The sequence below is a fragment of the Hyaena hyaena genome, unplaced genomic scaffold (genome assembly GCF_003009895.1).
Source record: "Hyaena hyaena isolate Hyena2069 unplaced genomic scaffold, ASM300989v1 scaffold_69, whole genome shotgun sequence".
In the NCBI taxonomy this organism is placed as follows: domain Eukaryota; kingdom Metazoa; phylum Chordata; class Mammalia; order Carnivora; family Hyaenidae; genus Hyaena; species Hyaena hyaena.
The window spans coordinates 1,647,111-1,659,202 of record NW_024080702.1 but is presented as its reverse complement, the minus strand read 5'-3'; the positions used below and the strand labels follow the sequence as shown (position 1 = coordinate 1,659,202).

Below are 12,092 nucleotides of genomic sequence, written 5' to 3'. Positions count from 1 at the left end.
ATAAACCAACTAACATACCATCATCATGGATTGGAATAGTCATTTCTCCCCAAAGAAAACCACTCCTTTAATCCCAATTAAAAAAAAAATCCAAAGGGGTTTATTTTATGGAATTTAATAGACTAATTTCTCTCTCTTAAAATGTTTTATTCTTTTTTTTTTTTTTTTTGAGAGAGAGAGAGAGCATGCATAAGCACAGGGGATGCAGAGAGAGAGGGGAACAGAGGATCCAAAGTGGTCTCTGTGCTGACAGGCTGACAGCAGCAAGCTGGACGCGCGGCTCGAACGCACCAACCGTGAGGTGGGGGCCTGAGCCCCGACCCTGCACGCTGACTACTTCCTGACGCGTACCTGGAAACATGAAGCACAGAGGCTAGCCAGGGCCCTCTGAGCAGGAACAGGTGGATGCGTACGAGTTACAGCGACAGGGACGGTGCTGTGCAGAAGCAGGGAAGGGCCAGGCGGCCCCGGAACAGCATCAAGAGCCCAGAGAAAGACCCACGGGCATGCAGACATTTCTTTTATGACAGAGGAACAGAAAAATGAACAGGGCCTACTCCTCGAAGCCTGTGCTGAGGCAACCACGCATCTAGTGAAGCCGTGCCCTTGCCCCTTGAGATGTGTCTATACCAACACTCACTGCCTTAAGGCGAACCCGATCCTGCTGCTGCCGTGACAATTCTACTCAGGTACCGACATTGCGTACAGCCTCCGCGCAGGCGCACCACTCACGCACCGAACAGTGGGCACAGCCTCCGCGCAGGCGCACCACTCACGTACCGACGGTGGGCACAGCCTCCGCGCAGGCGCATCCAGCGCCCGCAGAATCCGGCACGGCCGGGGCTCAGGCATCACAAGCCGGCGCCACGCCGATGTGCTACAAAGCGACCCTGCTCGGGTGACCGGTCGTGTGGAACCCTGGCCACCCCAGGGCCCGGGAGAAGGCACCCGTTAGCACCCAAGGTCTGCTCCCGGGCCTCGGAGACTGACCCTCCCGGGAAGGAAGGAAGGTTCACCTTGTGCTGAACGTAAGTGGGGATCACGCCCCTTAACTTTTATGACAGGCTGGCCATTGACTGTAAAACATGCAGGTCCCTTCCCTTCGTTCACACTGACCGCCTCCCAGGGACTGGCCAGGGACTGACTGGCCTTCGTTCCTTCCTGTGTCTCAGTCTCTCTGCTTTAATGGTGGTAAAAATACAACAGCATACAATTTGTCATTTCAGTCATTTTTACATGTACGGTTCAGCGGCACCGGGTACAGCCACACTGCTGTGCCACCATCAGCACCGGCGTCTCCACAACGTCTCCATCCTCAGGGGAAGGCCTGCACCCATTCCACACACACACACACACACACCCGCACCCCTCCTTCAAGCCCCGGGGGCTGGCCCTGACGAGCTGCTCCCTAGCAACTGCTCAGAGGCTTCCCGGAGGAACCCCCTGGGGTACGTGACCTTTCGGGGCCCTGCGTCTAGCTCGTCCTGAAGCCAAGCTCCCGGGCTACAGGAGTGTGGCTCCCTGGACAAACGCCTTCACTGCACAGAAGTCTGGGGCTGCGCGGCTGGCCTCACTCACAAGGCCACAGACCCGAAGCTCCCGGAGGGTCCACGCCCTGGGCGTAAAGATGCCAGCACTCACCCTGCGCAGGCGCTTTGCGCAGCTGGTCTGGCCCCCGCGGCGGCCTCGGGGGGTGGGCACTGTCCTCTCCGTCTCACGCTCGGGACACAGAGGCACAAAGCCACATGCTGCCAGCTGCAGTAGCAAGACCTAAAACTGCTGATCCACATGGGCTGGCAACTTTCTTGGTGCCCTTTCGCCATAATTCTGGGCACCTTTCCTCTCTCTTTTTAAATTTATTTATTTTGAGAGAGAGAGAGAGAGAGAGAGAGAGAGAGAATATGAGCAGGGGAGGGGCGAGGGGGTGGACAGGGGACCTGAAGCAGGTTCTGTGCTGACAGCAGAGAGCCTGATGTGGGGCTCGACCTCACGAACTGTGAGATCATGACCTGAGCCGAAGTCCGACACGTAACACCCTGAGCCACCCAGGCGCCCCCATGGGGAAGTTTTCTCTTTAAAAAACAAAATGCATTCCTTTGTTAATCTCGAGCTACACAAGTTTTGCATGACTCTGTCGTCACTGCCAATTTCAAATATGGATCATGCTGGAAGTCTGCCCAGACTACCTCCTCCTGTCAGTCCTCTCCGAAGTGACTTTATGCTTTTCAAACCCATGCGTTTACATAAATATGTAGGGACATAAAAAGAAATACAGTGTATCATTATTTTTTAAACATATGGCATCAAACACGCTTCTGGAGCTTGCTGTCTTCCCACTAGGTGTCTCCGAGACCTTGCCTTGTCACTAGATACAAAGTGGCCATCAAGTCTAGAAATAGAGACATGACTGCTTCTTGTAACATAAAGTCCTATTAACAAGCCACTTATGACTTAGTTGTCTATGTTTCCAGACTGAATGTTCACACATGAAACTCCATTTCACTGTTGTCTACAGTTGCACTGTACACACAGGATGTTTAACCATCCCTACTCACCAACCTGTCCATCGTCCCTCCCTACTGACCGACCTGACCGTCGCTCCATCCCTACTGACTCACCTGTCCGTCATTCCATCCCTACTCACCGACCTGACCGTCGTTCCATCCCTACTGACCGACCTGACCGTCGTTCCATCCCTACTGACCGACCTGACCGTCGTTCCATCCCTACTGACTCACCTGTCCGTCGTTCCATCCCTACTGACTCACCTGTCCGTCGTTCCATCCCTACTGACTGACATGTAGATGATTTCTTTTTTTTTTTTTTTCCCCATCACAATATTAGACATCCTTGTCCACCTGTCTTTGGGATAAATACTTAGAAGTAAAGGGTGTACAGGGGTGCCTGGGGGGCTCAGTTGGCTAAGTGTCTGACTCTTGGTTTCAGTTCAGGTCATGATCTCATGGTTCATGAGTTCGAGCCCCCCATCAGGCTCTGCACTAACAGGGGGAGCCTGCTTGGGATTCCCTCTCTCTCCCTGTCTCTCTGCCCTTCCCCCACTTACACTCTCTCAAAATAAATTTAAAAAAATGAAAAGAAAAAGTAGTAGAGGGTATATATACTATTTTACTTTTAGCACATACACCAAACCACATTCTAAAAAGTCTGAACCAATATTCAACCCCTCTAGTGGACAGTGGCCGAAGTAAACAGCAGGCTGCAAATGACAGTCATGCTGCACTGCCCCACCCTCCTGCCACATGTGCACACACAGACCACACACACACACACACACACACACACACACACACGCACACACTCCACCCTGTGATCACTTCTGCAGTGCTCTCTGAGGGCCACTTAACAGAGCTCAAGGGGAACAGAAGGAAAGGACAGTCAAAAGACAAGGAACACACCTTCTTTCTGCAGCCCGTCCTGTGCTCCTGAGCAGAATGTGGATTGTGACCCAGTGGGAAGGTGTCCAGGCGGCAAGGCCCACACCACCCAGACCAGCAGCGCGCTCTGACCATTCTGTGTGACCATCTCTGTGCCCACCGTGATCCTGGAAGCCTCTGGAGATGAGGCACCTTGCCTTGTATTTAATCCCTCCCACAGCTGCCACTCAGTGAACAGTGATCGACGGGACGGCCAGAGGCGGAGGCCACACGAGGCAGGACCCACGGTGACTCATCCTAACACAGACGGACGGCGTGTTTTGCTCGGCTTTGCACAGAACTTCAGGTTGAACTTCTTCAATAGCACAGAGTTTTGGGAACTCAGAAGCACGACCCGGTGCCTGCTGTCACAGAAACGGCGGCGTGGAAGAGGGAATAGGATGTGAAGACGGGCCTGACAGCCAGACCACAGCCCCGGCTCCATGCTCTTCTGCCGCCTTCCTGTTCCACCCTGAGCTTCCCTCCAGCAGCGTGCGCCTGGGGTACTGTCGGCTGCTGGCTGAACCCTTCCCCGCGAGGGACTCGGACGGTGTCGAGCCTGCCCACACCGCACGCCCAGGGCCACAGTACCTGCCTCGCGATGGGAGGTCATGCTGGAGGCGAGGCTGGCAGAGGGCAGATTAAGTGAAGGTGCTGGTGCATGGGCTTTGGTGGTAGCACTGAAACTTTACATCCAACTTCTTCCCATGCGATTTTGGCTGATAACAATTTTGAGATGGGACCTTGGCCAAGGTCCATCAGAAGGAAGAGTAAAGAAAAGAAATCTGAAGGCTCACACATTTAACTAGGCTGAGCAGTTCTCAGGTTGGCCCCAAACCCAGGGGAAGCATGGCGGGCCAGGACGTGGGCTGGCCATGGCCACAGAAATGCAGCCCAAACCCCATCTTTATTACCTACTTGTTTGAGGGAATTTCCAAATACTGGGTAGCTCTAGAACCTTGCAGATAACTCCAAGAATGTGGCAGTGCAGTCAGTCAAAGACCTCACGTTCTAATCACCAGCAGCCTTTCCCTGCTGCCAGCTGCCAGAGTCTTAGTCATGCCTCCTTCACGAAAGGATACGTCCTGTACAATGTGGTCCATCACCTAAGAGCCCAACTGCCATCACAAGAATAAAAAGCCCTGAAAGGCACTCTGTCATTCACGCCTCCGTTCCACCTCCCAGAGTGCATTCACCACACACGTGTTTGACTCCAGGAAAGTCAACGAGCCCCTTCAGGGACAGTCTCAAAGCATAAAAGACATGGGGAAAGATCTTGGAAGAACTTTCAGTACAAAAAGGGGTTTAGACCAGTTGTAACGAATGTTTTTGTTCAGAAACACGCTTTTCAGTAAGCACATATTTCAAAGGATCTTATATGACCGTCAAGTACTGTCTCTATGGAGCCATACCTTCTTGGGATAAATAGCTTAGAAGTAGAATTGGTGGGTCAAAAGGTATATACTATTTTTATGTCCATATTTATACCAAATCACCCTCTAAAGAGCCTGGACCACTGTGTATGTCACACTGAGCAAATCCAACTGTTTGGTTTTACACATGAGGGAACGGAATCCCCAAATATTCTTTCTTTTACAAAGTCTGTAATCAGGAAAAAAAAAAAAAACACTACAGCAAAGAGCACTGTAGAAGGCACTATCACAAACTGGAAAGCCAATGTGAGTTCTTAAACTGCAACTGAGAATTCGATTTCTGATTATGACAAAGTAATTGGTATTGAACTCATCCTTTTACCCTAAACAACTACAAAACTAGAAAAAAAAATACAAGACGGCTATTTCTGGCATTGAAAAGGCGGCAGCCTGAGACTGTGATCATTGAGGGAAGGGAAGCGCGTGAGGTAAGCCACACATCCACTGAGCCTGGGAGCGGTTTCCAAACCACAGCACAGGGGGAAGGAGCCCCAGACAGCTCAGTCTTGTCACACAGAGGAAACAGGGAGGAGGGTCTGGGGTTGCGGAAGAGGTCGGGATTTGTGGGGCAGGGTACCAAACAAGACAGCAAAAGCCTCACTGTAACATACGTAATGTTCAACCACAACGAAAATTTACTATGCATGTAAGTAAGCAAAAAGATGACCTGTAATCTAAGGTAAAACCTGCCAATAGAAACAGATCCCAAAATGACCCTTATGTTGTAATTAGCAGACAAGGGCTGTTAACACATATGCTATTACTGTGAGTACATTCAAGAAGTCATTAAGAAAAAGGTGCCCACAATGACTGAACAGATGGGGGATCTTCGCCGAGAATATAAACTATGAAAAAGAACCAAATGCAAAAGCTAAAGCTGGAAATCACAGTATCTAAATGAAAAACAATTATTAGATGATTACAAAGACTGGACGCTAAAAAAAGGGAGGGCAGGTAAGGACATAATGTGTTATCCAAATTGAAGGAAGAGGAGGAAAAGACTTCTTTAAAAATTACAGGCTCAGTGATTGGGGGACAATATAAAAATGGCCTAGAATATGCATAACTGCAATCTCACAGAGAAGAAAATGGGGCAGAAAAAGTATTTTAAGAAATGATAGCATTCCACCCAAATTTCATGAAAGTTATCAGCATACAAGTCCAGAAAACCTCAAATGAACACCAAGAAGGAAAAAGAAAAAGAAAATAAAAATTAGGAACCTCAAACTGCTGAAAATCAAAATTTCATCAGAAATAATGAAGATTAAAACACGTATATAATGACAACTTTAAGGTGTTGGGGGGGGGGGAGTCAATTTAGAATTCAATATCCAGCAAAAATATCTTTCAAAAATAAGGAGGAAATGAGCATATTTGCAGAGTTCAAAAAGGTGCTGGAAGAATCCATCCCGAGCACGTCTGCACAACAAGAAAGGCTAAAGGGCTTTCTTCAGGCGGGAAGGGAATGGCGCGAGGTGAGAACACGAACCCACAGAGCCAGGTAAAGTTCCTACGTGGGCAAACAGACCATTTTCTTAATTTCTTTAAAACAGCAGCATTGTACCATGGGATTTATAATGAATAAAGAAGTAAAACACATGACAGCAATAGCAAAAGGACAGAGGAGTAAGTAGAATTATACTCCTATAAAATTCTCATGGGGCATCATCTGGGGGGCTCAGTCAGTGAAGCACCCAACTCTTGATTTCGGCTCAGGTCATGATCTCAAGGTTCGGGAGATCAAGCTCCATGTGGGGCTCTATGTTGACAACACGGAGCCTGCTTGGGCTTCTCTCTCTCTCTCTCTCTCTCTCTCGCTCTCGCTCTCGCTCTCGCTCTTGCTCTCACTCTCTCAGCCCCACTCCACTCAAAATAAATAAACATTGAAAATAAAATAAACAAAAACAGATACAGAAATTTTAAAAAATAGCAAGATGGTAGATTTACATCCAATCACAGATAATTAAATTAAATTAAATTTAAATTTACTTTATATTTAAGCAAACTTAACATACCACTTAAAATCCAAAAATAAAGTCCCCATTAAAGGCTATCTACAAGGGACACAACTTGGGATACACACACATAAACACAAACACACACAGGCTGAGGGTGCAGCTTGTACAAAGATGTACATCAGCTAAACAGTAAGGCTAGGAATGGTTATGAGATTCTTAATAATCAGGCAGAAAAGCCTTTTTAAGCAAGAAGCATTCCAAAACAGAGAACGCTCCCTAGTGCTAAAGGGTTCAATTGACCCTTAGAGACAAAAAAATTATAAAAATGTGTACACCTAATAACTGAGCTTTGAAACACATGAAACAAAAATAGTACTAAAGGGGGGCGCCTGGGTGGCTTAGTCGGTTGAGCGTCCGACTTTCGCTTAGGTCATGATCTCGCGGTTCATGGGTTCGAGCCCCGCGTCGGGCTCTGTGTTGACTGCCAGCTCAGAGCCTGGAGCCTGTTTCAGTCTGTGACTCCCTCTCTCTCTGACCCTCCCCTGCTCACGCTGTCTCTCTCTCTCTCTTAGAAATAAATAAAACATTAAAAAAATATATTAAAAAAAAATAGTACTAAAGGGAGAAAAATAAATAAATAAAAATAAATAAATAAATAAATAAAGGGAGAAACAGACAAACCCACGCCATACTTGGACAAAACAATGAGATGGATATAAAGAATTGGAGTAATGCTATCAACCAATTCCATCTACTATTCATAAATCCCAACACCCACCAACCACAGGATCCACATTCTCTTCAAGCGTATAACACTTAAACACTTAACAAGATAAATCACATGCTTGGCCATAAAGTCAGTCCCAATAGACTCCAAAAGGCTGACATCTTACAGAGTACATTCTCTAAACTTTATGGTTATGGTTTATGGAATTAAATTAGCAACCAATATCAACAGAGTATCAAAAACAAAATCTCCAAAGAGTTAGAAATTGAACACATCTCTAAAAACAATAAGAAACCAGGGATTAGACACTAATTCACAATAGAAATGAGAAAATATTTTGAATTAAAATTAAAATGTATCAAAACTTGTGGGCTATAGCTAAAACCAGGCTCAGAGGGAAATTTACAGCCTTAAACAAACGGATTGGAAATGAGGCAAGATTTAAATGTGATGAACCAACCTCAGAATGAATAGAAGGATAATAAAGATCAGAGAAAACAAAGGGGCGAGGGGATTCGACAAAAGAGAAAAATCAACAAAGTAAAAAGTTGTTTCTGTGAAAAGATGAATATCACTGACAACCCTAGCAAAGCTAGTCAAGGCAAAAGAGAAAAAACACAAAGTCAAAGTATCAGGAATGAGGGGCGCCTGGGTGGCTCAGTCCATTAAGCTGTTGACTTCAGTTCAGGTCATGAGCTCATGGTTCATGGGTTTGAGAACCCTGCGTGGGGCTCTGTGCTGACAGCTCAGAGCCTGGAGCCTGCTTTGGGTTCTGTGTCTCTCTCCCTCTCTGCCCCTCCCCAACGTGTGCGTGTGCATGCGTGCATTCTCCTCCCCTCCCCTCCCCTCCCCTCCCCTCCTCCTCTCTCTCTCTCTCTTAAAAACAGATACTAAAAAAATAAAATAAAATACCAGGAATGAACAAGGCTCTCACCATGGAAAGGAACAAACACTAGGCAAAATGTTGCACCAGTAAATTCAACAACTTACATGAAATGGATAGATGCCTTGAAAAGATGCAAATTACCAAGACAGACACACAAATTAAAAATCCTGAACAGCCTGATACCTAATAAAACAATTACACTGTACGAGGAAAACTCCAGGTCCAAATGATTTCAATGACAAATTCAGCCAAACATTTAAGAAGGAAAATTACACCAATCTTGGACTTTCATCTGAGAGTTGGGAGGAGGAGGGTACCCATCACAGCTCACTTCACGACACCACGTGCCCCCGCTATCAGAACCTAACAGGAAACGTACACATCCATGTATCCCAGGAGCAGAGACACAAAACTTCACAACAAAATGCTAACAAATTAAGCACTGCAATATATAAGAATAATGTGTAAATATTGCAAATAATATGTAAATATATAAAATAATACATCCAAACTGTGAGAAAATCAAGCCACTTTAACATAAAAATCAATGTAATTAATACACCTATTAATAGGAGGTGGGGGGAAAAAAGGGAAGAAAAACGATATGATCGCCCCAAAAGACGCAGACAAAGCATTTGACAGAATTCAACACCCAGTGATGATCAGGGAGGGAACTCCCTCAGCCTGATAAAGGGTCTCAAAGAAAATCCTGCAACTAATAGAAAATATTACCGGTGAGGGAACGATCCCCCATAAGAGTGGAAACAAGGCAAAGATGCTTGCGTTCGCCACATACATTCACCATTACTTTCGCTGGAGTTTTTAGCCACTGCAATAGATCAAGTAAAAAATAAAATGCTTTAGAAACTGTAAAGAAATAAAACCACCGTTGTTCAAAAATAACAACAACAACAAAAAAACCCACCTTTTTAACGTCTATAAAGTGCACGATTAAATGGTCTTAGTATATTCACAGGGTTTTGTCACCCTCCGAGCACCACAATCTAGGTTTGCAAGACTTGTCATCAGTCCAAAGAGAAACCCCATACTTGTCAGGAGTCACTGCCTCCTGAGAAACTTCCCTCGTGGACAATGAAATCTTAAAACACAATTTATAATAACAGCAAAGGACACAGCATACTTAGAACAAACGAAACGAAAAACCTCTATGATGTAAAGTATGAATGGAAAATATGGCCATGTGTAAGGAGCAGAAGATTCAATAGTATCCACTTTCCCCAAATTTATCTACAGTTTCAAAGCAATCGTAATAAAAATTGCTACAGGGCTTTCTGGCAGCAACTGACAATCAATTGATTCCCACCCCACCCAAAGGTGCCCAGTTGAATCGATGGGGAAAGAAAAGTCTTTTCAACAGACCCTTACCTCCCATCACAGACAAAAATTGGTCTGAGATGGATCACAGGCCTCAATAAATACATAAGCCCAAACACTCCCAACACAGACCTGCACCTTAAATCTATTAAAAACTCCTACAAATCAGTAACAAAGAGACAAAACAGGGAAGAGGCTTCAGCAGACACTTTATTAGAAATACTACATGATGCTACATAACGTGTAAATATAATGTAATTAATATGATGAGGTGCTCAACTCACTAGTTACCGGGAAATGAAAGTTAAAACTGGCAAAGAGAAACCACGAGACACCACCGAAATGCAAAACTCCAAAAGCCTGACCGTCCCCCATGCTGAGAGGAGGTGGGCACTGGTGGGAGAATGCGGCGGCTCAACCACTCTGCCAGTGTCTCATGCAGCTAAGGCTACACCTACCCTGTGATCCAGCAATTTCTCTCCTGGGTATTTTATCTCAGACAAATGAAAATGTACATCCAGAAAAGACTGGAAAGACAATGTTCATCGTGGCAAAGCCTAGACAGCCCCAGCATCCAGCAAGAAAATGAATAAAGAAATTATGAAATATTCATATCACAAAATATTGCTCAGCAGTAAAAATAAGGAGCTATTAATACACAGCAATGCAGGTCAATCTCCAAAACATCAGGCGGAGTCAAGGGAGCAGCTCGGGGGAGGTGCTCTCACGGGGCAGGGAACAAACGGACGCGGAGCACTGGCCGCTGTTAGCGCTGGGGTCAATCGACGAAGAGGGCACCAGGCAACGGGCTAGGCTGATGGGCACGAACACACATCTGTCAAAGCTCACTGACCAGTACACTTGACGACTGTATCCAGACACAATGACACACAAAACATTTTTCTAAAAGTAAACGCCAAGGCCCCCCTCCGGGGAAGGACCTGCTGGGAATGGAAGGGTGGGTTAGGTGGGTCTGTGTGCAGGTCACCCACGCCGATCGGTCAAGGTCAAGGACGAGGGAAGATACCTGTTAACTCTTCTTGGGCACTTCTCTGGCTTGATATCCAATTCGTAATGATAGATGTCAATTTTTGGAATGTCCATTTCAAAGAAGTTGGCCTGTAACTTGATTGTTCTCCCGGAAGTCCCGAAGTCGGGTCGAGGTGGAGGCTTGAAGGCATATCCTTGGATGGGTGGCGGCGGCGGCGCAGGAGGCGCGAGCACTGCAACGGCCAAGAGAACGCCCGTTACACAGAGAAACGCCGGCTTTCCCAGGGGCCCCGAACCCTCCTGTGCGAGAACCGCCCTTCCTGGCTCGAGGCCCCCACCTGCCCATCCCCTCCTCCTCCTTCCCTGTGCTCGCCTGTTCCCAGGGAAACCCTGACTCTCACACCCCTGCCCCTCCCCAGCCTCCAGTCATCACAGAGAGCCCCTAATTGCCAGGCTCCAGGGGCCCTCTGTCCCTTGGTGGCGAGTGACATGGCACCATGTCCTCCCTTTCCAACTCTTCCTTCCTTGGTCCTCTCCTCGCCCAGATCTTGGAATGCTGGATTTTCTCTACCCAGCCCCCTTCCTCTCTCATAGAGGCTCGCAGACTATTCAAACTCCATCCACAATTAAGCCACTCTCCCCCCAATTCATGCCTCCATCAGCGTGGCCGTGGCCCACCCACTACCATGACCTTTCCCACACGATCTGCACAGCCAACCACACAACTTCCTCATTTTACCTGCTTCCACTGGAACCATCCGTTCCTATCCATCCCTCTCTGCGCCAGCTCAGGGCCCCATTTCACCCTGCACAGGCAGTTAGGGAAGCCCCCTGATGGGGTCTCGGCGTCCAGGCACCTCCTTCACCCCACTTTCCACACTCCACGCCACAGGGTCCGATCTCCGTGGGTCCAAGTCCCTCCGTGGCTGCCCCACAGCCAGCCCCCACAATTAGCCCTCACGTCTGCAGGGTCTGGCCTCGGCCTGGTCTTCGCCGCTCCAAGACCCCCACCAGCCCTTGAGGACCAGCCCTCACTCTTCAGGTCTCCCTGCTTCTCCGGCCTCTAGCTTGCCCCGCTCACATTTCCAGGACAGTGTGCTACACTGCGCTGTCATCCCACCGGGCTGTCACTCCAGCGGGACCAGAGCGACTTGGGGAAGACGATCTGCCTGTCCCGGGGTCTCTGAGCAGCCGGTGCACAAGGAGAGGCCAGACACACCCGCTCAACCTCTGGACGCCGGGGTTCAGACACGGAAGGGACAGCTGCCAAAGTCAGAAAGCGTCCTTTACAACGGGCCACCAAAGTCAGGGACTCAGAAAGCGTCCTTT

The 12,092-nt window shown here is 47.7% G+C and overlaps 1 protein-coding gene across 3 annotated transcripts in view; it reads right to left on the bottom strand.

The window, feature by feature from the left end:
- The window catches only part of AGO2 (argonaute RISC catalytic component 2), a 100,584-nt gene that overhangs the window by 41,058 nt on the left and 47,434 nt on the right, over positions 1-12,092 (bottom strand). For 2 of the 3 annotated variants that reach the window (XM_039232982.1, XM_039232984.1), the window contains exon 2: positions 10,801-10,996. The exons of the other annotated variant lie outside the window; for it this stretch is intronic. In XM_039232982.1, coding sequence (XP_039088913.1) covers positions 10,801-10,996 — 196 coding nt within the window. The remainder of the gene's footprint in view (positions 1-10,800; positions 10,997-12,092) is intronic. 3 annotated transcript variants of the gene reach the window in all.